The 22,626-nt window shown below is 44.9% G+C and overlaps 2 protein-coding genes across 3 annotated transcripts in view; one reads left to right on the plus strand and one right to left on the minus strand.

Moving 5' to 3' along the window:
- Nucleotides 1-22,626, minus strand: part of LOC111079999 (elongation factor-like GTPase 1) — a 78,311-nt gene that overhangs the window by 11,537 nt on the left and 44,148 nt on the right. The window lies entirely within an intron of this gene.
- Nucleotides 566-13,977, plus strand: LOC111080006 (protein giant-lens). 2 transcript variants are annotated; one of them, XM_041595143.1, is made up of 5 exons: nucleotides 566-1,424; nucleotides 1,482-1,568; nucleotides 12,684-13,261; nucleotides 13,325-13,496; nucleotides 13,572-13,977. In XM_041595143.1, the coding sequence occupies exons 1-5, from the start codon at nucleotides 1,146-1,148 to the stop codon at nucleotides 13,782-13,784; spliced, it is 1,329 nt and encodes a 442-aa protein (XP_041451077.1). In that variant the 5' UTR covers nucleotides 566-1,145; the 3' UTR covers nucleotides 13,785-13,977. The 2 variants fall into 2 exon arrangements, with proteins under 2 accessions (XP_041451077.1, XP_022231055.2); XM_022375363.2 differs by having other exon boundaries at nucleotides 566-1,568.

A 22,626-nucleotide genomic window follows, 5' to 3' on the forward strand; every position in this document is an offset into this window, starting at 1 on the left:
GCAGGTCTCATAGATACTCACACACGCACACACACACACACAGCGAATGCAGCAGCAAATGGGATGCTGCAGCCAAGGTGCATTAGCAGAAGGTGAGGCATTCACAGAGACCTGCTCTCACTAAAGTCGGAAGGCATTCCGCTCTTCTGTACTCTTACCAAAGTCTAGATTGGCTATTGGGAAAAAGAGGCCGCTCGCTGTGTGCGTTCTGCCTCCTATAATTGTAGCATAGATTGCGGCTTTATATTAATGTAGTTTTGTAGCTGCATACATACATACATATGTATGTACACATGTATGAGGAAAGAAATAGCGCGCAATTCAAAGTAGAGAGCGATATTGCCCTTACCTTCCACTGAATATACCCTGAGCAACATGTTCATTCATTCATGGCCTTCCTGCGTCGCGTCGCTGCCTGTGCCCGCTCTCACGCTCTCTCTCGTTCGCTCTGTCTCTGCTGCTGCTGCTGCTGCTGCTACGCTCCGCTCTCGTGAACGGACTTGAATAAACAAGCAGCGACAAGCAGCGACATGCAGCAGCTCGTTTTTCCGTTTGATCACTTCGAAAAGTGAATTGGTCGCGAGCAGACGAACAGAAACGAATGCCACGAACAGAAATACGAGCCAGAGCCGAGAATCGTACAGAAACGTACAGAAAGCAAACGAAACCTCGCAGGAGCGAGGACTTTGACAGGAGTGTCTAGCGAAAGACGAGGCTTGGCAGGAGAGTGAGGATCCGATCGGATCGCATCGGATCAGATCAGATCAGATCAGGGGTGGATCAAATGTCGCGAGTGTTCGATCAAAACCAATAAAGTGTTTCAGAAGCAGTGACATTCAATCGATTGATCGATTCGAAACCTGCTTTTAGTTTTAGCCAACCGATAGAGTGTGTTGCTGTGTAGCTGTGTCTGTAGTTCTGTGTGTGCCATGGGCCAGGGGCCAGGTTCTAGGCGGCACAAATTGTCCAACCAGCAAATCTGATCCGAAAGAGACAGAGACACAGAGGAGGAAAGCAAAGAAAGAGAGAGACAGCTTTGAATTGATTCAATTTCAATTTAAATTACGATTTCCATCGAGTGTCAATTACAACCACAGCACAATAAAATACACTGAGAGAAACAGAGTGAGAGACAGAGGAGAATCATGCATTCGATAATATTCATGTGGCTGCTACTCCTGCCCTTGGTCGCACGGGGCACGCGCCTCCCGCTCGAGGTGTACGAACTGACGCCGACCACGGCCACGGGGGCAGCGGCGCACAAGAGCCTGGAGTATACCATTTACGATGCCAAAGATGTTGCAACAAGTGCCCCCAGCAGTAGTAGCACGCCCAAGCCTGCCACAGAGCCACTAACTGTAGTGAGCATCTCAGCAGCACCACCAGACCTTCAGCAGAAGGACAAACAGCAACAAAAGCAACAGCAGCAGCAGCAGGACTTGGCCGAGTCCCGACGGAAATCCCGTCAAATGTTGCAGAAACAACAGCAGCAGCAGCAGCATCGTTTGGCCAACAACAAACACGGCCAACACAAGGAGAAGGATCTGCGCATACTCTACCAAGTGGGGGTGAGTGATTGAATCCACGTATAACAATGTAACCTAGATACATAGATATTAAAGAGATACGATTTAAGTTCTAGCTGGCATTGGTCTGGCTAATTCTAGTTCTACTACAACATGTTCCTCCGATACTCTTAAAGAGGGTATTTCATTTTGAAAATATGTTTGCAGGGAAGATCAACATCTGTACTGATCCTAAATCGGAGCTATAGCTGTAGATAATCGCACCTAAGTCCCTGCCCTCTGCAAGGGTATGTCTATCTAAAGGGTATCTTTCTTACTATTTCGTATTGATCTATGCAAAAACAACAACAGCAGCAGCAGCAGCAGCAACGACTGGCAATGGCAGGTTGCATAATGCAGGTAACGTCGTCAGCAGCAGCAGCAGCAGCAGACACCTGCTCAACGGCTTGCCTCCAGTCAACTGGTTGTTTTTGCTGTTGCTGTTGCTGTTGCCATAGCTGTTGCCATTTGTAAGTTGCCCACGCCAGCAATAAGTATCAACGGCAACGACAGAAACAACAACAGCAACGCCACAGCGCAACATCAGGTTTTGCAATGCAACTTTTTTTGGGCTGGGTTCCCCACTATAGTCGTATAGATCGTATATTGAAAGAGACAGAGGAGAGCGGTAGAGGTAGGTAGAGGTAGAGAGAGACTAACCCCAACTCCGGGGATTGGCTATATTTAGCTGCCGCCCTATACCCCATTACACATTACACTTGACACCCACCAAAGCCAAAGCAATAGGCGCTGCCCATACGCTGTTGCTGCTGCTGCTGCTGCGGCTTCGATCGGTGGCACGCATATGGCACATTTAATTGCAGCAGATACGAGTACGATCAACAGCAGTTCAGCACCAGCAGCAGTACAGCAGCACTCGCTCTAGATGAAAAATGAAAGTTGTTTGCAGCCCCCGAGCAGCAGAGATCTGACTGTGATGCGAGCATTGCTACTGCTACTGCTACTGCTGCTGATAGTCGCATTTGATCAATTAAAGTCGGACACTCGCAATTGCGATACCCGCTATACCCTAAACCAATTAGCCAACAAGAGCGGGTCAAGAGTTCAATGCTGCTGCCCCGAGCCGAAGCATGACTAAGAACCGTTTTAATGCTAAGCCCGGAACCACCCATCACATCAGATCACATCAGAACAGCTCACCGATCGGGCGAGTATCCCTCCACAGCGATAGAGATCTTTCATCTTTCCAATGAAATCCATTACAATGCGAATTCTGGTTACTGGTTGCTGGTTGCTGTATACTGGATCATAGGTCAAGTCGGGGGGCTATTGTTCGCCTCATTCTTTGGCCATAAATCAAGCGTTTGGCAGAGAGAGAGAGAGACAGCGAGAGAGAGAGAGGAACATATATCATGTATCAGATATCTATTATGTCTAATGTCATATGACAAAAAACACTCCCTAAAATCGTCGTCTGGCTGTTGTTGCCCGTGGGGCCAAGGCGTGAAATATCAACAGCAATCAAAAGGAAAATATTGACAGTATAAACAAGCCAGAAATGGGGCTACGAATAATGCAACTACGACTTTAGGATACCCTACAGTAAAGCAGAGATTAAAGAGCCATGAGCGATGGGTTGCTGTGCGGATTCTTTTAGGGATTTTCACTGTAGAAAATCATTCTAAAAAGCAACGAAATTATAATAATTCGTACCCCCATGATGCCTGATCCCTGATCGATTTATATTAATATTTCATTCACACCAGAACTAATATACCCTTCTAATGATCTTTAGATCCCCTCAATCCCCTCCCTCTGATCTGATATTTGGCCCATAAATTTTGAAATCCAAATGTCTGCAATAAATTTTGGAACGCATATAAAAAACAAAAACACCTAAAATAGAATCTAGAAGAGAGATTCCTGTTGTTTGGAAACTTGCAATAAAAAAAAAATGATGCCTTATACGAGAACGGAACGGAATAGAGATCCACAAAAGGCAAGGAAAGAGAGAGAGAGAGAGGGGGGAAGGAGGTTGGGTGCAGAGAGAAAAGTTGAATGGAAGAAAACAAAAAGTTCCCATGCTTAAAAGCGCTAAACATTCAGTTCCGGTATTTAAAAACGTTTTCAACAACAACACAGAAAGAGAGCCAGGGAGATAGAACAAGAGGGAGAGAGAGAGAGAGAGAGAAAGAGAAGATGGGTGGGGGCAGGGGAGTGAGGCCAAAGCTGAATGAAAGAAAATTCATGAATGAAATACGACCACGACGACGACGACGATGCCGAGATGATGATGGATAAAAAGGGGTGTAGAGCAGAGAGGGGAGAGTGGAGTGGTGTAGAAGTGTGTGAGTAGTGGGATGAGGAGGGGAGGGGTAGCATGTGCAGACGAAGCGAATGAATGAATGAATGGAAACGTAAACGCTGGATGAGCAACGACGTCAGCTTCTCGCTTCGCTGAGCAAGTCAATCCATGAATGAACGGGTGAATGAATGAATGACTGACTGAGTGACTGAATGACTGAATGAGTGAACGAGCGAACGCCTCGAATGCCATGTATGAATGGGCAAAGCAAAGCCAAACAACAGAACAGCTACAAGCATCGCTGCCACAGCAATTTGTTGGCCATATACAAACAGATCAGCCATCAGCCATCAGGCGGCCTCAGGCCTCAGACATCAGGCATCAGCTACGCATATTTGGCCTAAACAACTCGTTGCCGATGGAGTGGCATGCGCGTGGCATGGCCAAAAGTGGATGGAGAAGAAGCATTCGATGGGGTCGGGTCTCAGACGGCAACCGTTGGCCACAAATTCCAATTGACTGGGAAATGCATAAACAAATCAAGCGTGGCACAACACACACACACACACACAACCAACTCTTTGCCGTTCCTTCCCTTTCCCCTCTGCTGGGGTCTTAGCCACGTTAAGATTCTGTGGGATTCAGTGGGCGTTGAATGCAGCCAGGTGTGAAAATGCTTTTTAGGCCACAGCAAAACCTTTTCTTGGCTGTGTGTGTGTTTGTACACATGTACATATTTCCTCTCTTCCCCTCACCATTTCTTTGGTAGGTTCTTCGGTGCAGGGATTTTGCAATCGAATATCTAATTCCAATCTATCAAACCACACCCCTGAATGAATGGCAATTTATGATATCTCTATGCTAATCCATGCTTGCCTCAATTTGTATATTACGATTGGAACTAGTTTTCAGTTCGATCATTGATCAATTTATTCACACGAGTATTTTTCCATTCACAGAAATATAATCAATTCTTTGGGCATCCGTTTTCTTGTGAATGAAACCCTTTCGAGTCAAATGAATCTTGTGAATGAATTGCTGTAATACATGCGATCCCTGATTAATCGACGGAGATCTTCTCTCTAGATTGTTGGGCCATTCTAGGGAATATCTAATTGCCTGGCCTGTGTTTCTCCTGACATCTTCTCCTGAATTGACCTCTTCTTCTAATCAGAATGATCTTCTGTTTGTGATCTCCTAGATCTTCCAATCATTCATCCCTTCTACATATGTACCTTAGAGCTACGATCCCTCATCCATTTCCGAAAAAAACAAACATCATTTTAATACCATAATCGAATTGCTGTTCCTCTGGATTCGCGCATATCATGTTTTCATAATTTCAATTAATGTTTTGCCCCCCCTTCTGCCACTCTCCTCCACTTTATGCTAAATATAGAAATTATTCAATGTGAATCCAAAGGCCAACAGAAAAAAGAAGAAAACAAAATAAAAATCATACAAAAATATCAAACAAATATTGAATGAGAGTAGACATCAAGATCCACAACAAACAACAGCAACAACAATGGCCATATATATCGGTTAAGTGTGTCTGGATGCCACAGACATTTACACACACACACACACTCACACATAGACACAAGTAAACTCCACTCGTATACGAAATATTTGCATAAAAAACAACATACCGCAATTATTCACCTAAAAAAATGCCCAAGTCTACAATCTGAGAGGCAGCAGCAGCTCCATTGAGAAAAATGCCTCAAAGCGGCAGCAGCAGCAGCAGCAGCAGCAACAGCAACAACAATCTACAACCTGAGCCCCGCCGATCCGATCCGATCCAACGGATGCTCGGATACCAAAAAACTAGTTTGCCCACTTTTATATCCCCCCCACCCCCCACTTCTCCTATGCTTCCACGGGCTTCGGGCTGCGGCTTCTCATCTACAACAATATATGTATGTATGTATGTATGTATGTATGTATGTATGTATACATTGTTGCTGGCGCGCGCGCGCCAAGTCAACTTTTATAGCAACAATATATACATATGTATGTACATATGTACATATATTCGATATATACATATATACCTACATTTCTTAAATAAATTAACAAAAAAAAAAAAAAAACAATCAAGCTGGCAGCAGATCGAAGCGGGGAATACTCTAAGCTGGGATTTGGCAGAGGGTTTTGCCCAGGGGGGAGTTCTATTTCGATGAGAGTTTAATGGGCTCTTTGGGGAGTTAGTTCGGAATGTTTTTCTTACCGTAATAATAATAAAGGCACTCCTGTAATATGTGAATACTTATTCCCCAAATATCTCATCTCTAAAATGTTTTCTTTCACTTATAAACTAATAAAAAAAAAAAAAGAACTCTGCCTCTAATCGAGTATTCTTTGTGATTCACAAAATGCATCCTTCTTCCTCAAATTACTAGCAAATCCAGCAAATGCGTTCTATTCTTTATGGTGCTGTAATCTGATTACTAGATGCAGAAACAAAGAAGCATTTCAGCTGATCTTGAATCTTGAATATATCTACACAATTGCTGTAAATTAGAAATCTACAAATGCTTCCTGCTTCCTTACGTACATATTATCTTTGTGCTTACACTTTGGGGATATATCTTTGGATACTTTCCAGCTAAGCCAAATGTCCCCCATATGTTTCCTTGTTGTTGTTTCATTTATAGAGAGATCTGTAGATAGATTTGTAAATCTGTTCGGTTAGTTGATCTCATTGTTGGCTTCTTGTTTTCTTGGCTTTTGTGTGCCACTTGGTGGAAACTTTTTCTCCCAATGGCGGAAATGTGGTTTGGATCATTTCCGCTTTTAATGGCCAAGAGAAGAGAAGTGAAGAGAGAGACAGCAAAGAGACCAAAGACCGAGACCTTGTTACAGTTATTGATGGACACGTTCCAATTTGTGTTGGAACTCCCCCCACCCCCTTCAGTAGATTGGGCAGTGGAGTGGGGGATACATACTCGTATGTATGTATGTATGTATAGTACAAAAGATCTTTGATCGGATCGTGTAAGTGTGCTAATTACGTGACCAAAGTCGTAGTTTCTTGTTTATAAACAAAACCGATGGCGTGGCATAAAAATAAACTATGAATTAACTATACAAATAAGCAAAAGCACAACGATTGAATGAATGAATGGGAATGAATGTTGTTCTTTTATGTATTTTTTTTTTTTTTCTTTTTTTGGTGTTGGTATACTTTTTGTTGCTGTTTTTCGTCTGCTGCTTCTGCTTTTGCTTCTGCTGTTGTTGTACGAGTATTTTTTCATTCATAAAACTCACGAGGCAACAAGCACTAGCACTAGCATCAGCATCAGCACCAGACATTGAGTAAACAACAACCACCGCCTGCCTCTTAGAGAGGGGGGCAAGCAGCAGACAGAGCAGAAGAGGCGCACAGGAGGGGCATCTAAAGAGTTTGCACTTCGTGATGGAAGAAGGAAGAGGCGCCAGGGGTGCGGCTGCTTACGGAGGCAACAATCGTAATTATCCGACAAAAACCGTTCCTTGCCTTGCAAGCGTTTTGTTGGCGTTTTACGCGCGTTTTTGCCCGCATGTTGCTGCTGTTGCAAAAACGAGAGACGCCACAGCAGCAGCAGCAGCAGCAGCAACACATATACATTCACTCATTCATTCATTCATAAAAATCGCCTTTGTTTGTGATTTATTTATTTGGCGGCAAGCGCGTAAAAGGAGGCAAAAGCGCTTCAACGAGGCAACATCAGAAGCCGCAAGTTGTTGTTGCTGTTGTTGCTGCTGCTGCTGCTGCCGCTGCTGCCATCGGTAACATGTTTGCAGCCTCTTCTACTGCCCCCCCAAGCCCCTCCGTTTGGCAACATTTTGCGGTTGTATTTTGTTTGCTGTTGCTGTTGCTTTTGGCCAAAGCAACAATTGCCAGAAGGCCAGAAAGCAACAGCAACAGCAAAAAAGGCCACAAACAACTATGCCATGCCATGCCACGATGTTTGTGGCTGCTCAATGAATGAATGAATGACTGAATGAATGAATGAATTACTTTTTGCCGTTCCGTTGCGGCAGCAGCAGCTGAGAGTGATTGTGGTTTGGAGTACGAGGCGGAGGTTGAGGATGTGGATGTGGTTTGTGGATGTCCGTGTGGTGCGTAGACGATCATTAATTGTGACGATCAACAAGCTACGCAAAAATCAAGCAGCAGCCAAGCCACCATAAGGGGAAGTTTCTGTTGCTGTTGTTGCTGTTGTTGCTGTTGCGGCTGTTGCATGTTGCTGTTGCTGCTTCAGCTGCAGCAATTGGCTGGGCTTTTGCCGGAGAAACCAGTTTCCCCTGAGAAATACCCTCCACAATCCTTGACTTGTGGATAGGAGTATTGCGAGTTTTCCAAAGGAGTTTGCCTTGGGGAAAGGCGAGAGATAATTTCAGAATAACAGAAGAAAACATTCCATGTGGCACGGCAAAAGGGGATTCCTTGTTTAAATTCTCTACTACTCTACTTTCCCCTTTGCCCATGCATTCAATTCTACAAATTTCACCTTTAAATCTTCTTTCCAGGGTATTTCGCGCTTCGTTTACTCCCCTTTTCGCGATTCAACATTCTTATAAATTCTGTTGTCTGTTTGGCTTTTGCGATGCTTCCTTTTGGAATTTCTGCTTTTTTATGAATGAAAATGTTTTTTTTCTCTTTCTCTCCCTGCTGCGGTTGCGGGGCATGCTTCCGTTAAGGCGAGCTGAGGCGGCAGCGAAGGGAGCTGTAAATCAAGCAAAAGTGGCACGGGATCCAACAGTGTCTGTCGTTGGAGTTCTTTCCTTGAGGCGATTCCTCTTCGATTGCTTGAATCTTGGAATCTATGCAAAGTAATTTCTTGATTTCTTGATTTTTGAAGCAACAAAATCGTTTGTCTACTTCCGGCTATCGGATGCCGCTCCCTTCCGTACTCTCGCTCTCTTTCTCTTTCTCGTTCTCTCTGGGAGTTTTCATTGGAATTCTGTGGGACTCACTCGGATCATGATGATGATGCTGAGGAGTGACCTAACAACTTCCGTGTTACTTCCGCAGCAAGCAGCTTCTTCCACTGCCACTGCCACTTCCACTGCTGCTTCTTCTGATTCTGCTTCCACGGCCACTTCCGTTTCTAAAAATTTTTAATTGAATTTTCGTGTAAACAGCAGAGGAAACCATCGCAAGAAAAATATACCTACTAGTATGGAGCATTATTGGGATGAGAGAAATGACCATACCCCGGCCCTGCCCGGTCCAGAGGCACACAGTCGGGGCATACTTCCGCTTACTTTTCTGCCACATGACGACGCCAGATTGCATAATTCTCTCCTCTCTCTCTAGCCCCGAAAACAAAAAAAAAAAAAAAAAAAAAAAACAATGGGAAAAGGAAATGTATAGAAAAATCATTAACGCACAGACAAAAGATAACACACTGATGGCAGAGGGGCAGGGGGCAGGGGCATGGATAGGCGGCAGCATCAGGTAGTGGTGCAGCAACACACTTGTGGCAGGCGGCAGGCTGCTGCCACCAGCAGCAAGCATCATCATCTAACGGTTGCACACACGCACACGCATACACATACGCACATGCGGCTGGCTGCATGTTGCGTACATGGGGAAAAATCTCTTATTTTCCCCCCGGACGTTGATCATGGTGTGCGTGTGTGTGTGCGTGTGCGTGCGTGTGTGCCTGTGCGTCAACGCCCTCATGGGAACCCAAGCCCAGAGATAGGGATACGGGAGGAGACAGCCACAGCCTCAGCCTCAGCCAACTGTTGCTGCTCTTTAGACTGCTCTTCCGCTTTCCGTTGGGAAATTTATGTCCCATTGATTGTCCTTTCGATTCTCTTCGGTTATTGATAGGGGAAGCAGAAGCAGCAGGGCAGGGCAGGAGCAGGAGCAGCAGCAGGTGCATCTTTGTGTAGATAATTCCCTGGGAAGAATTACTATTCTCCAGATATACATCTGTAAGTAACTGCTAGAACCCCATTTAGAACAGATTCGGTAAGATTCATCCAAGTTTTCACCATTTCTCAGTTGTTTATAGTGTTCTCCACAGACTTCTTCCCCCTGGGATGTTCTCCCTGGAGAGCTCACTTGCTCACTTCCGTTGCGTGACATTCCAATGCGCATTCAAGCAGCCCCATGAGGCATGACAAAAATGAGGCTAGAAGTAGCCACAAGAATGTCATTGGGGAGTCTTACACTCTCCACTCTACACCATCCGCCCTCCCTTCTTACCCCCTTAACCCTATACAGTGTGGGCTGGGGTTAATTGTGATTCAATTAAAGAGCTGCCTGCTGCTGGAGCCCAGCTCTCCTCTCTTGCCACTGCCTCTGCCTCTGTTTCTCGCTGATTTTGGTGTCAGTCAGTCAGCGGCTTTCCATTGAAAACAAAAGTCGAAAAGTTCTTCAATGCTTGCCGCCTCACGTTGCACGCTGCATTCATATGAGTACAACAGAAACAAGGTCCAGCTGTTGTTGGGGCAGAGACCAAGGGGGCAGAGGGCAAGAAGCAAGAAGCAAGGGGCCAGAAGGCAACGGCAACTCTTTCATTGTTTGTGGCGCGTTCTCAACTTCCGTTTGCACTGCACTTTGACACATGAAGCTAATTGTTGTCTCCTTTCGCTGTGTGTGTGTGTGTGTTCTGTGTGTGTCTTTGCCCCACACGCGTGCTGTGGATGGAGATCGAGCAAATTATAAAGTGTGGCAGCAGCTCCTCTGCCCCCCTCCTTCTACTCTGCCCCCTTTCCGCTGACTCCTCTCCCTTTGCTTGTTTCTTTTTTTTTCGGGGAGCTGTTAAACCGGAAATCCGGTGGCTCTCCCCTCGCTGCCATGCTGCCTTTCTGTCTTTTGTTTTCTTTTGGCTTTTTGCTTGGGCAAAACTTTTACTACTTTTGAGAGCTTCTTCTTCTTCTTGTTGTTCTGTAGAAACTTTCGTGCTTCATTCTGTTGTTTGTCTGTGTATCTGTATCTGTGTATCTGTGCCCCTGCTCTAATCCATGGCATGCCCCACCTCTACATCTCATGAGCGAATGCCAATGGAATGTCGATGAAGCATTTCTCTCTCTCTCTCTCCCCCTCTCTCTTTTCTCTGCTGTTTATCATTATGTAAAAAAGTATAACGGTGATGTGTGTTGTTGTGTTGTGTCTTTGAAGTGCCATTTCCCCTACACCCCGACGCAGATACCAAGAGACCCAGAAGAGCCCTTCCTCCTTCTCTCGAGAAATCTCAATAAACATGCTCGAATTTCAAAGAATTTCTCACGCTGCTTAAGGGGGGGAGAGACAGAGAGAGAGAGAGAGAGAGAGAGAGAGAGCAAGGGGGCATATCCTGCCATATCCTGGGGGTAGATCCTCCCTTAAAGGAATCTCAGCAATGCCTGCAGAAGCTTCTGCTTGAAATATGAATAATCCAAGGCAGGAGAACCGAACAGAACAGAATAAAACAGAAGAAAGGGTTAAGGACTTGTGCAGCAGGAAGGACATGCCCCAAAAGGCAGGTGCCTGAAAGTAGGTCAAAAATGCGTGGGAATCGGAGGAGGAAAGCCAGAGCCCAGCGGAGTGGAGTCCAAAGAAAACAAATGAGAAAAAGGAAGCAGCAGCCGCAGCAGCAGCAGCGGAACAACAAATTCAGGAAGTAAATAAAACTAATAAAGAGATGAGCGAGAATCAGCAGCAGCAGCAGCAGAAACAGGAACAAGGAAGGCAGGCAGACTACTTCCGGAAGAGACAGAGTCAGACAGAGAGTGAGAAAGAGAAAGAGCTGCTGCTCAATTGAGCAAAAGGGTAAAAGGTCAGGGGACAGAGAAACAGAACCTGTTTTCTTTCTGGCTTTAACCTACTTCCGGTGTCCCCTGCCACTGCCCCTGCCACTGCCACGACTCGCGGCTAATCCCTTTTCAATGTGTGCGCACTTACTTCCGTCAGTTGGGCCGCCGCCTTGCACTAAATCACTTCCGGACTTCCGGTTTGCCATAGCAGGAGTGGCAGCAGCAGCAGGAGTAGGAGCAGGAGAAACGAAACCAAAGCCATAGATTGACCCTAAGCCCGGAACGCTCTCAGGTAGCAGGCCGGCAGGTGCGCGACTCAGCCGAATCGTTAGTTAGGGATTCCAAAAAATACCGAATCGAAGCCCCGAAAAATAATTTGAATAAAAATCAAAAAAGCAGACGAAGAAAATGAAATCGAAACCAAACAAAAACCCTCAAGAAAAGGGATGTGCCACAGAGGGAGAGAGAGAGAGAGAGAGAGAGAGGGAGGGGGCAGAACCCCGCAAGGTGCGCGACAGAGTTCCACTTAAAAAATTGATTGCTTTCGATAATTTCATTTGGGAAACCTGTCGTTTCTCCGTCGTTTCCCTGTCGTTTCTCCGTCGTTCGAGAGTCACTTACAATAAAATCGAATGACGATACGAGTAGCAGCAGCAAAAGGACCTCAGCTCAAGAGTGTCTTGTCCTCTCCTCAACAGTTTGGTAGTTGGATTTTATGTCAATGTCCATGCCCATGCAGGACACGACACACAACACATAAGTTTTTATTGGTCGGGGAGGGATTAAGCAAACAACCAAGACGAACTTTTCGGACTGCCGTTGGGGAGAGAATTCAATTAATGAAATGCCGAACATCCTCAAGAATAGCAAACAAAACAGAGCCTAACCGACGCAGAGCGATTGAAACCTTTCTTGTAGTTATGTTAATCAAGTCTCGGCTGTGGCTCAGAAAGGACTCTGTTGACAGTGAAACTTTTGGGCGGGGGGGACATTCACATTCAGAGTGTAGTTTACTTTTATTCATTCGCCCATTCATATGGAAATTCAATGACTCCCAAATCCCGAGTGAGTGTCAACAATCTTTAACACAAACAATCCTTATCCCTTTGCAGGACTCTGAGGATGATTTACCCATTTGTGCACCGAATGCCGTCTGCTCCAAGATCGATCTGTACGAGACGCCGTGGATCGAGCGCCAGTGCCGCTGTCCAGAGTCGAATCGGCTGCCCAACAATGTGATCCTGCACCATCACAGCCACCAGGTGGGTGGCTCCGGCTCCTCCATGGATGGGGGGGCAGCCAAGTACAGGAGCTACTACGACATGGAGATGCTGCAGCTGAAGCGGATGCTCATGGGCAAGTTCCAGGACAAGAAGTTCGAGAGTCTGCACATGAAGAAGCTCATGCAGAAGCTGGGCGCCGTCTACGAGGAGGATCTGGATCACATCGATCAGTCGCCCGACTACAACGATGCCCTGCCCTCGTCGCCCTACGCAGAGCTGGAGGACAACGAGTACCCCAGGGCATCCGCTCACATGCGCCACTCGGGCCATCGGGGCCTGAAGGAGGCACCCACCAGCTACATTGGTGGCTGCCCCAGCAGCCTGGGCGTCGAGGATGGCCACACAATAGCGGACAAGACGCGCCACTACAAGATGTGCCAGCCAGTCCACAAATTGCCCGTGTGCAAGTGAGTCCAAAGCCGTCATCCATTGCCACGAGTCTCTATATTAATTTCCAACTTTCTCCGTAGACACTTTCGGGACTACACTTGGACACTGACCACGGCGGCGGAGGCGAATGTCACCGAGCAGGTGGTCCACTGTCGGTGTCCCAGGAACTCGGTGACGTACCTCACGAAGCGGGAGCCCATAGGCGATGGCAGTCCCGGCTATCGCTACCTCTTTGCCTGCTCTCCCCTCACGGTAAGTCCCAGAGAAAGTCCCCCACCATGCCAGAATACATTTTCTAAGCATTCCATTCGCATTCTCTTTGCACAGCGCCTTCGATGCCAGAGGAAGCAGCCCTGCAAGCTCTTCACGGTGCGGAAGCGGCAGGAGTTCCTCGACGAAGTGAACATCAATTCGCTGTGCCAGTGCCCCAAGGGACACCGCTGCCCCAGCCACCACACGCAGTCGGGAGTCATAGCCGGAGAGAGTTTCCTGGAGGACAATATACAGACCTACTCGGGGTATTGCATGGCCAACGATTGAGAAGCACTGCCCCTGCCCTGCCCCAAGGATCATTCGATCGATGGGATCATTCCATTCACACACACACACACACACAAAACCATTGTAAAGGATGAAGCCAGGAGAAGCAGCTACTATATATAGATACCATACCGACTGAGCCAATTGAGTCTCGCCAAAATACCAACTAAAACGAACGAACGAAAGAAAGAAAGAAAGAAAAACTAAAAATTCACTTACAAAAGATATTCGCTAACTGTGTAAAGTTCTTTGTGGAAGGAAGGGAAGGAAGCATAGCGTGTGTTTTCTTTAATCGTATGATATAAATATTTAATTAGTTTTAAGAGTCGGAAAGTTTGTTATACAAATAATTTGTAATGAATATTTATGGACAGAATGGAAGAACTTATTTATAATTTATCCTTGAATGAAATAAATGAAAGAACATAAAATTTTAAAAAATCTTAGAAAAGATAATTTACTATCTGGGATTGGGCCTTAAAATTGGGAGAAATCCCATACCGAGATCTACATGTAATATACATCATATCTACATGCTACGCGAGTAGCCTGAAAGTGTGTTGCATACTTTTGGGGCGGCATAATTAAATTTTCATCTCTGATCGTGCAACTTTCATTGCATACCATTAGGCTGCTTTTTTATTTTTGGGTAAAGGAATTGCAATGCTTCTAAAACTGTGCAGCTAAAGTTTAGGTAGACAGCAGTATCTAATAACTAGTATCGGGTAACTAATGGTGAATCGATTAAATCCCAAAAATATAAAAGAAAATTTAATAAATGTAAATTTATCATTTGGTGAATATATCGGATACATAAACACCTTTCCAGCCATCAAAACAGTTCGATTGCCGGCAAAAGAAAACCAAATTGAAGTGCAAGCGAAACCCCAAAGAAAAGCCCACAGAATGCATATGCAAACACAGGGAAAAACTACTCACCAAAAAAGAAACCAATTATAAAGCCATAAAATTACATTGGAAGCTAATGGCAGAAAATTATAGAACTGTGTATACGAGCAGAGTATTTGCTGCTTTAATTCTTGACCAAATTGCCATGACATGCCTCGGCTCTGCCGTAATTATTCAAGCAGAGCAGCAGGCTGCTTCCTCTCTGTCTCTCTTTCTCTCTCTCTCTCTGTCTGTCTGTCTGTCTGTCTCGCTGCTGAAGCAAAAACAATTAAAACTAAAGCAACAAGCAGCATAACCAGAAGTTGAACCAGAAGCTGAATCTCTGAATCAAAGTCCGAGCTTTAAGCAGCTGAAAATGCAAATCATTGGAGCAATGTTGATTAGAAAGCAGCTGCCACAAAAAGCGGGTGCCTGGCGTTACCTTGCCACAAATTCAATTAACGACAATCCATAAAAACATCACACAAAAATTATCAAGAATTATGCTTCTAAAAGAAAAGTACATTTCTGTGGAACGCCAGCGACAGAACGACAGAAAGACAGAAAGACAGAAAGAAAGGTGTTGGAAAAAAGTGCGAAAAAACACAAGGTAAATCATAAAAAACAAGGCAGAGTACTTCTTCTTTTATGGCTTTAACCGGAAGATGGCCAAGAAAATCCCAAAGCCAGAGAGAACTGTGGGGCCTCCGGCTGTGTCTCTGGGGAGGGTGGGAATTATGTTCGGAGTTGGAGTTGTGCTCACGAAATGCATAAATGTGGTACGGGTACTGCGGTACTCCGGTGTACTCGTATTTATATTAATCATTAGGAATCCTCAAAATCGTTTAGTGTGGCAACTAATTAGCCGCAGATCTCTTCAGAGAAGATCTCTCGTTGGCTGTACGCCAGCAGCAGTAGCAGTAGCAGCAGCAGCAGCAGCAGAAGAAGCCACTTGAAAGGAGAACAGAGAGACCGAGAGACCAAGAGACAGAATGGGCACAGCCTGAAGACAGTTTATAGCATTAGCCAACCTATCCAACTATTTTGGCTCGTTTTCAGCCATTCAGTGGGGCGAAAGAAGAACAACAACAACAACGACACACTCGAAAGGGGGATGGGGACTTGGGGGGGTTTCTCGTGTACCATCTGCACCTACACACACACACACCTGAAACTTTAATTAGAGTTTAAGGAGCTCTTCGAGCACATTTTTCATTAGGCTCTGGCTATGAAACTTACACACTTTGCCCAAACACCAAACACCGAAAGACAGACCGTGAGACGGACAGACAAATAGGCACCGAAATTGCAAGCCAAGAGAATAATTCATTGTCGCCCATTCCCATTCCACGCTGTCCTCAATCTTGGTTCTCGCCTCTCTCTCTCTCTCTTTCTCTTTCTCTCTCTGTGTGTGGATGATAGTTGTCCTCAGAGCAGTAGCTGCTGCTTTCGTAAAAGTTTCAGCAATAAGCCAGACTTAAAGTTGGCTTTAATAGAAAGTAAGTGCTCTATGGGAAGAGCAGAGAGCAGAACTAATCTCTGGGACACGGCAATTCCTTTCAAGTTCATGCAATAATCTCTCAAATCGCTCAATTCCCAAAAGTTATGGCATGGCACCTGTAAAACCCCATCAAACGACACCGAAAAGCGTTGCAGAATCCATCTATCCAAGGAGTTCTTCGACCGACTATCATTTTGGCGAAAGTTTTCATCACTCATTGGACATTGGACGGGAGCGCAGCGGGAGGGACGCGTGGAGCAGCTACTGTTGCACAGGTGCCGTCGATAACTAATTATTTTCACTCATCTTTCAGCACACAGCAAAGCAGCAAAAAAAAAAAAAGCTGTTAAGGTGTCTGCATTTTCGATATTTATGACCCATCATCCCATCCACGAACTCCTCCCCAGAGCCTCCCTCTTGGCCAGGTAGCTGCTACTCGGTACTGTCAGTGTGCCTCGATGCCTGGCTATATATTGATTGATTAGCCTCGACTCGACTCGATTATTGACCAACCAGCCGCTGGCTGCTGCTGGCCTGAGATTTGCATGCCAAAAGCAAAATATGCAGGAAAAGATTCATATGCATCATTAGAAAATATGCTACGGACAGATTGCTGCTGCTGCTTTTGTGTAAGACTTTCTTTCGCATCATTAAAATCAAACAACAACAAATTAGAGACAAGCTCAAAGAACTGTCCACTAACCTGAAGGCCAGAGCCAGAGCCAGAAGACACAACCAAAGTTGCATGTCTTGTGGGTAAATTATTATAACAAAATAAATACATAAGTGGGGGGAGTGGGGGGGCTACTGTAGTAAATAATGCGACTAAGGTGGTACCCTCTACCACAAGGCAAAGCAAAGCAGAAGGTTGTACACGCAAAGAACACTTTCGAAATTAAACAGTAACCATTCAAGATAAAGTTTTAAAGATACTTAGGTGCTATATACTCGAACTGAATGAGAATCACCTGCAGCTTCTGTTTGTTCCATAAATCTACAAGAATACAATACACTCTTCTGCCCTAAAATACAAAAAGGTATTCAAGTTTCTTTCTTGTCCAAAAAATTTCTTCATTTGCGGGTCACTAATTAGACGCGATTTGTGGACTCTTGGGCCTCGGACTCGGCCTCGGGCCATGGACTGACATGCAATACCCTCCCCCCCAAGTATCAGCAGTGGAAGAGACAGCCCCCTAAATGGCCAACATCTGCATAATTATGAGTTGTTGTTTGGATGGGTGGAAGGTAGGAAGGTTGCAAGGTGCTTATGCAGCTCAATGAATTTAATTGAGCAACATTAAGCCCCATAATGGCATGGAGATGGGATGGGAAGGGTCTCTCTCTCTCTCTCTCTCCACTATCTTATCAATGTTGCTTGGGAGAAATGGGAAACAGAAGAAGATCTCCACTCGAATATAATTATTCTTAATATTTATATTTTTACTTGGGTTTCGGGCGTTTGGTGTCTCTTTTTTTTGGGAACTTTTTTCCACCGTTTCTTTACCTGCTGACCCATACAGGAAGCTCTTCAGATTTCACCTGTTGTTTCCAGCTCTCTTTACCTTTACCTTTCTGCTTTGCTTTGTTTTTTTTCTGCTGCTTGTGAAAGTGAAATTTTGTTGGCGGTTTTTCCGCCTTTTTGTGGGTTTGTTTAGGTCTGTGAGATAGTTTAAATGCGATAAGACATTAATCAGTGTAATTAGTGCGGCAATTGCTTATTGATTGTTCGATGATGATGATGATGATGGGATGAATATATCTTTTAGCTTTTTTTATTTTGTATTTTTTTGGCAAATATTCAACGATCAAAAGAGCTTAATGGCATTTTAATGGGAGCACTCTGTGGCCGGGGTGAAAGTTTATCGATTTATTTTTTGGTATTCAAAAGGAGGTAGGAAAATCTAAGCATCCGATGGATAGATAGATAGATATGCAAAAAGGAGAAGAAAAAAAAGAGTGAGGCAAAATCTTTCCTAATGGCGAATCCCGACAATGCAATAAACTGCAACAATAAAGCAATAACAGTAACAATAACAATAGCCATGGCCATGGTCATGGCAATAATTGTAATAGCCACAAAGTGCAATGCAAAGTCATGGCAGAGGCGGAGGCGCTCCACCAGCAGCAGAGGTGCGGCCCCAAAAGGAAAGCCAAACAAAGAAATTTAAGGATATGGCCGAAGCATTAGATACTCTAGAAAATGCCCCAACTGTATGCAGAAAAGATAACGAATCTGTGCAGATTTTTAACCAGAAAAATAGAATAAAAAAAAAAAAAAACAGAAACAGAAAGTGAACTGACATTATTCGAATCAGAAAGTGCTGCTATGCCCCAGTGACATACCCCCAGGATGTAAGTGTATCGCAGATACAAAGATACAAATCATGCATTGCAATGGGAAGTTGTGAATGGGAGAGGAGCGGCCTCTCCTCTGCATTGAAATTGAAAGTAACACACGACTGCTGCAACTTGATGATTTTCTAATTACACAAAAGCCTCCATCCATCTGCGCTCCCCCCCCCCTCTGCCAACTGTGGAGATCTGTTGTGGGGTGACTGAAGTGGAGCCGTGCCTTTGGCCCGATGAAATTTTCCAGAAAGGTGTTAAGTATGCAAATGACGAGGAGCTCAAGTTAACATCTTTCAGATACACAGATGAACAGACGACTGACTCCCTCCCCGAGCGGCAACAGCAACAGCAGAAGTGTTGTAATATTTACAGGGAACCCATAGAGCCCATGTACCATGTGGGCGGGTCAGTGCCTCCTCTTTTTGTCTCTCTCTCTCTCTCTCTGTCTTTCTTTGTCGATGCCCCAAAAGCGAGCGGTAAAAGTCAGCAGCGATTTTGACCTCCCGTTAGAGACTGCGCATCGGCAGCAGATTCGCATCTTTCAGATACTTTTACATGTACTTTCTCTACTTAGAGTTTAGCCAGCCAGCCGACTGGCACTGGGACTGGGACTGCCACTGCCATCGCACAAATTGTGCGCGGCGCGGCAGCAGCTTGCCTTTTTTTTTTTTTTTTTTTGGCCGCGCCTAATCGAAATTTGTGCCCCATCTGGTGGCATAGACTCTGAATATCAGCGACAACGCTTTGATGTTGTAATTAACTTTCATTAGGCAAAAGCTCCGTCTCCAGGAATTGCAAGCCCCCGAAAAACAAAAAACAAAAACTAAAACTAATCACAGCAGAAAGAGCAAACAGACCAAACAAAAAGCAAAAACCAAGTAAAATGTAGAAGAAATCTCTTCAGATTTGGAACTTCCGTAAGCGGTCTTTTTTAGCACACACTAAATTTCACTTTCGCTACAAAAAGCACACAACACACAATATCCAGCGAACAAATGAACGGCAGAGAGCGATGCGATTTAAGTGTGTGCTATATTTAAGTATTTACTTGGCCAACAAAACAAAATGTGAGCTCAACAAAAGAAAAGGCAAATAAACTTTGGCCCGGAATACTGCCTGCTGGTACCCTGGAGAAGCGGTAGCAGGTACGAGGTGTGTGCCGCACGATATGCAAGATGAGATGTGTGAAAATGGAGCCAAAGGGTTGAGCAGAAATTTATAAATATTATTCACTATTGAAAGAACTTTAGGGACAATTTTGTTTTTTATTTCGTTATTTGTCAAACAAATCCTTTGAGTTACTTTAAGGACAGTTGTAGAATTTCAATTCATTCTGGATTCGATAAACAGCCCAGAAATCCAAAAGAAACTCCCTGAATGATTGGAGGAACAATCATAAGTGGGAAACTATTTATATTTATATTCTTTCTAACATTTATAGCAACTTTTCTCATTCCTACAAATAATTCATCTCCCAAAACCTCCTTCCTTTCATCTTCTATCGATTTCACACTCAAAATGGAGGGGTATTCCCTTGGTCGCATCACCAGTCGCATCACACCCTATCTATTGCAATTCCTATTTACTCGTCGTACCTTCTTTTTCCAGGCATTTCTTTTGGTCATGCGAATTTCGTTTTCAAGGCGCGTTGATTGTTTTTCTCCACTGTCGCTGCCACCGCCCCCGCCACCCAACACACAAACACAGAAACACACATACAAATGCAAAACGATTGCCCAAAAAAAGACAAACGATCCATGGGAAAGCCGCAAAAAAGCGATCCAAACATTCAAATGAGATGCGACGCGACGCGACGCGGAGAGACCTCTGAAGTACGATATTTGCCTTGATTCCCATTGCCATTCCCATTCCTATTCCTCCCCCTTTTCCCCGCTCGCTATTGGCAATTTTGTCCAACAAGAAAGAAAGTCCAAAGTCCCGCGGAATCCACACGAGCGCCAGAATAGCCCGCTGAGCTGCCGGCCAGTGGCTCTGGGAGCACTCGTTGGATCCCCACTCGATCCACTTGGTCGTCCGTCGTCCGCCACTTACCACCCGAAGATCGTGTCCGAGTGGCCCGCTGAGTAATTAATGACACGAACCCCTAACTCCACTCCGCTCCACTCTACTCGACTCGACTCGGCTCGACTCCACTGTCTTCTTCGACTATTATATCTTCAAATCCTCTTCTAATTAAATAAACAAAAAGATCGCGAGATGCGAGTGCGAGTGTGCAAAAATTAAGATTTAAAAGAGAAACAGAAGAGCAGAGGAGATGCCCGTACGTTGGATGATACGTTGGAGCCGAGCTTGACTTTCCTTTTCAAGAAGCCACAGCAAAAAAGAGAGACAAGACCTGAAAGGAAAAAGAAACAGAGGAAAAAAGGATGGGATGGGATGGTAATTTTGACTTTCCATTTCGAGAAAAAAAAGCAAGACAACGTTTGATGGCAAAATATTGGTAGATTCAATTTACTTAAGGGAAAATCAGGTTAATTCGAAATGGAAAATTAGGTAGCAAGAACGAACGGATTGTCGATTAATATTTTGACTTCTTTTCGGTCAACTTTCCATTTCAACAGCCAGCCAAAATATGTAGAAAAAACAATCACTTGAGGAAAAACTCAAATTAAATGGAAAAAATTACGATTGACAGCCGCAAAAGAAGATGCGGCGGGCAGAAGGCAGAAAATATAATTTAGGTGCAGCGCAGAGAAAATTCAAGCGCATCGAGCATCATGTGAGGAAAACGAAGAAACGAAGAGGAGTGGAGTGGAGAGGAGAACTCCATCCATGGATGGGGCATAGCTGCTGACAGAAATGATGATGAATACGCGCGTTGGCAGCAGCAGCAGCGGCAGCATCTACCCGTACTCTTGCCCCGCTTGTGGCACGCTCCCCTCTCTCTTCCATCTTTCATCTGATCCGACGACAACAAAGCCGCAGACAACATCAGCAGTTTTAACGGCTGCCAGAGTTGCCAACGCTTCCAAGTTGTTGCGGGTGTTGCTGCTGCTGCTACTCTGCTACTCTGCCCCCCTGCCCCTCGTTGCAGTACCATGATGTCTGTCAGTCATGTGACAGACATGTGAGGAAAAACCTGAAGAGGAAGGGCGGCCCAAAAGGAAAAACTTTTCAAGAAGGAAGGTGGAGAGGCATGGAGGCAGGGACTGGGATGAACTGGAGGCGACTCTGCAGTTTCGAGGCCGCCTTTCAATGGCAGTTAATGAAGCCGCTACGCTGCCTCAAAGCCCCCACCACCCATCCAAAAGAGAAGAAACAATGCAGGCAGAGGCGGGAGTAGGGCCAGTGGCAGAGGCAGCCACCGGCGGCGAGAGCGCGAAAAATGTTTCAATAATTTAATGCAAATGCACAATAACAATTGCTCTGCTTCCCCCTGCACCCCCCACGTTGCACTTGTGGGCCTCATAAATATAACAATTTTTTAAATACATTTTTAATGAACTCATAAAAATCATTAAAAATCAGAGTGGGGCAGGGCAGGGCAGAGCAGGGCATGTCATCAAAATCCTTTGTCTCCCTCTTTGGCGACTGTCTGTGTGTGGTCTGGGGATCTGATTAAATTGCATGGAATGTAGTGGAGTGTGGAGTGGAGTGGGGGGATTGTGAGAGATTGCCAGATGGTAGATGGAGATTGTCGCCCAGCTGACAGTTGCCACATGTTGCAGTTGTCGCTGATAGGATCGCAATTTTGAGTGCAATTACATTTTAAATTTAGAATGAATAGAGAGTTTGAACTGGAGCTTAGATCGGGGGAGCTGCATTAGGAGTATTTATGGTTAAAGTGTAGATAAGGGTTCTATGAGGAGATACACACGAGGGAGTTAAGAATTATCTGGGATAGCAAATAATTTCCCCACTAAACACTAAACCTTTTCCAAGTTCCAATCATTGATATCATTGTGATGTGATGACTATCTTTGAGCTTAACTTTTTGTATAACAATTTCCCCTGTAGCTCATTAATCTCTACCAATAATCCGCTAATAAATGTGAGAAAACAATCGGGGCTGGGATTGTAACCTTTTACCAATTCAGAGATTTATGAGAAGAGTGAGGGAGAAGAAGAATGCGATGGCCATCT

Source organism: Drosophila obscura, unplaced genomic scaffold, assembly GCF_018151105.1.
Source record: "Drosophila obscura isolate BZ-5 IFL unplaced genomic scaffold, ASM1815110v1 contig_1, whole genome shotgun sequence".
NCBI classification, from domain to species: Eukaryota; Metazoa; Arthropoda; class Insecta; order Diptera; family Drosophilidae; genus Drosophila; species Drosophila obscura.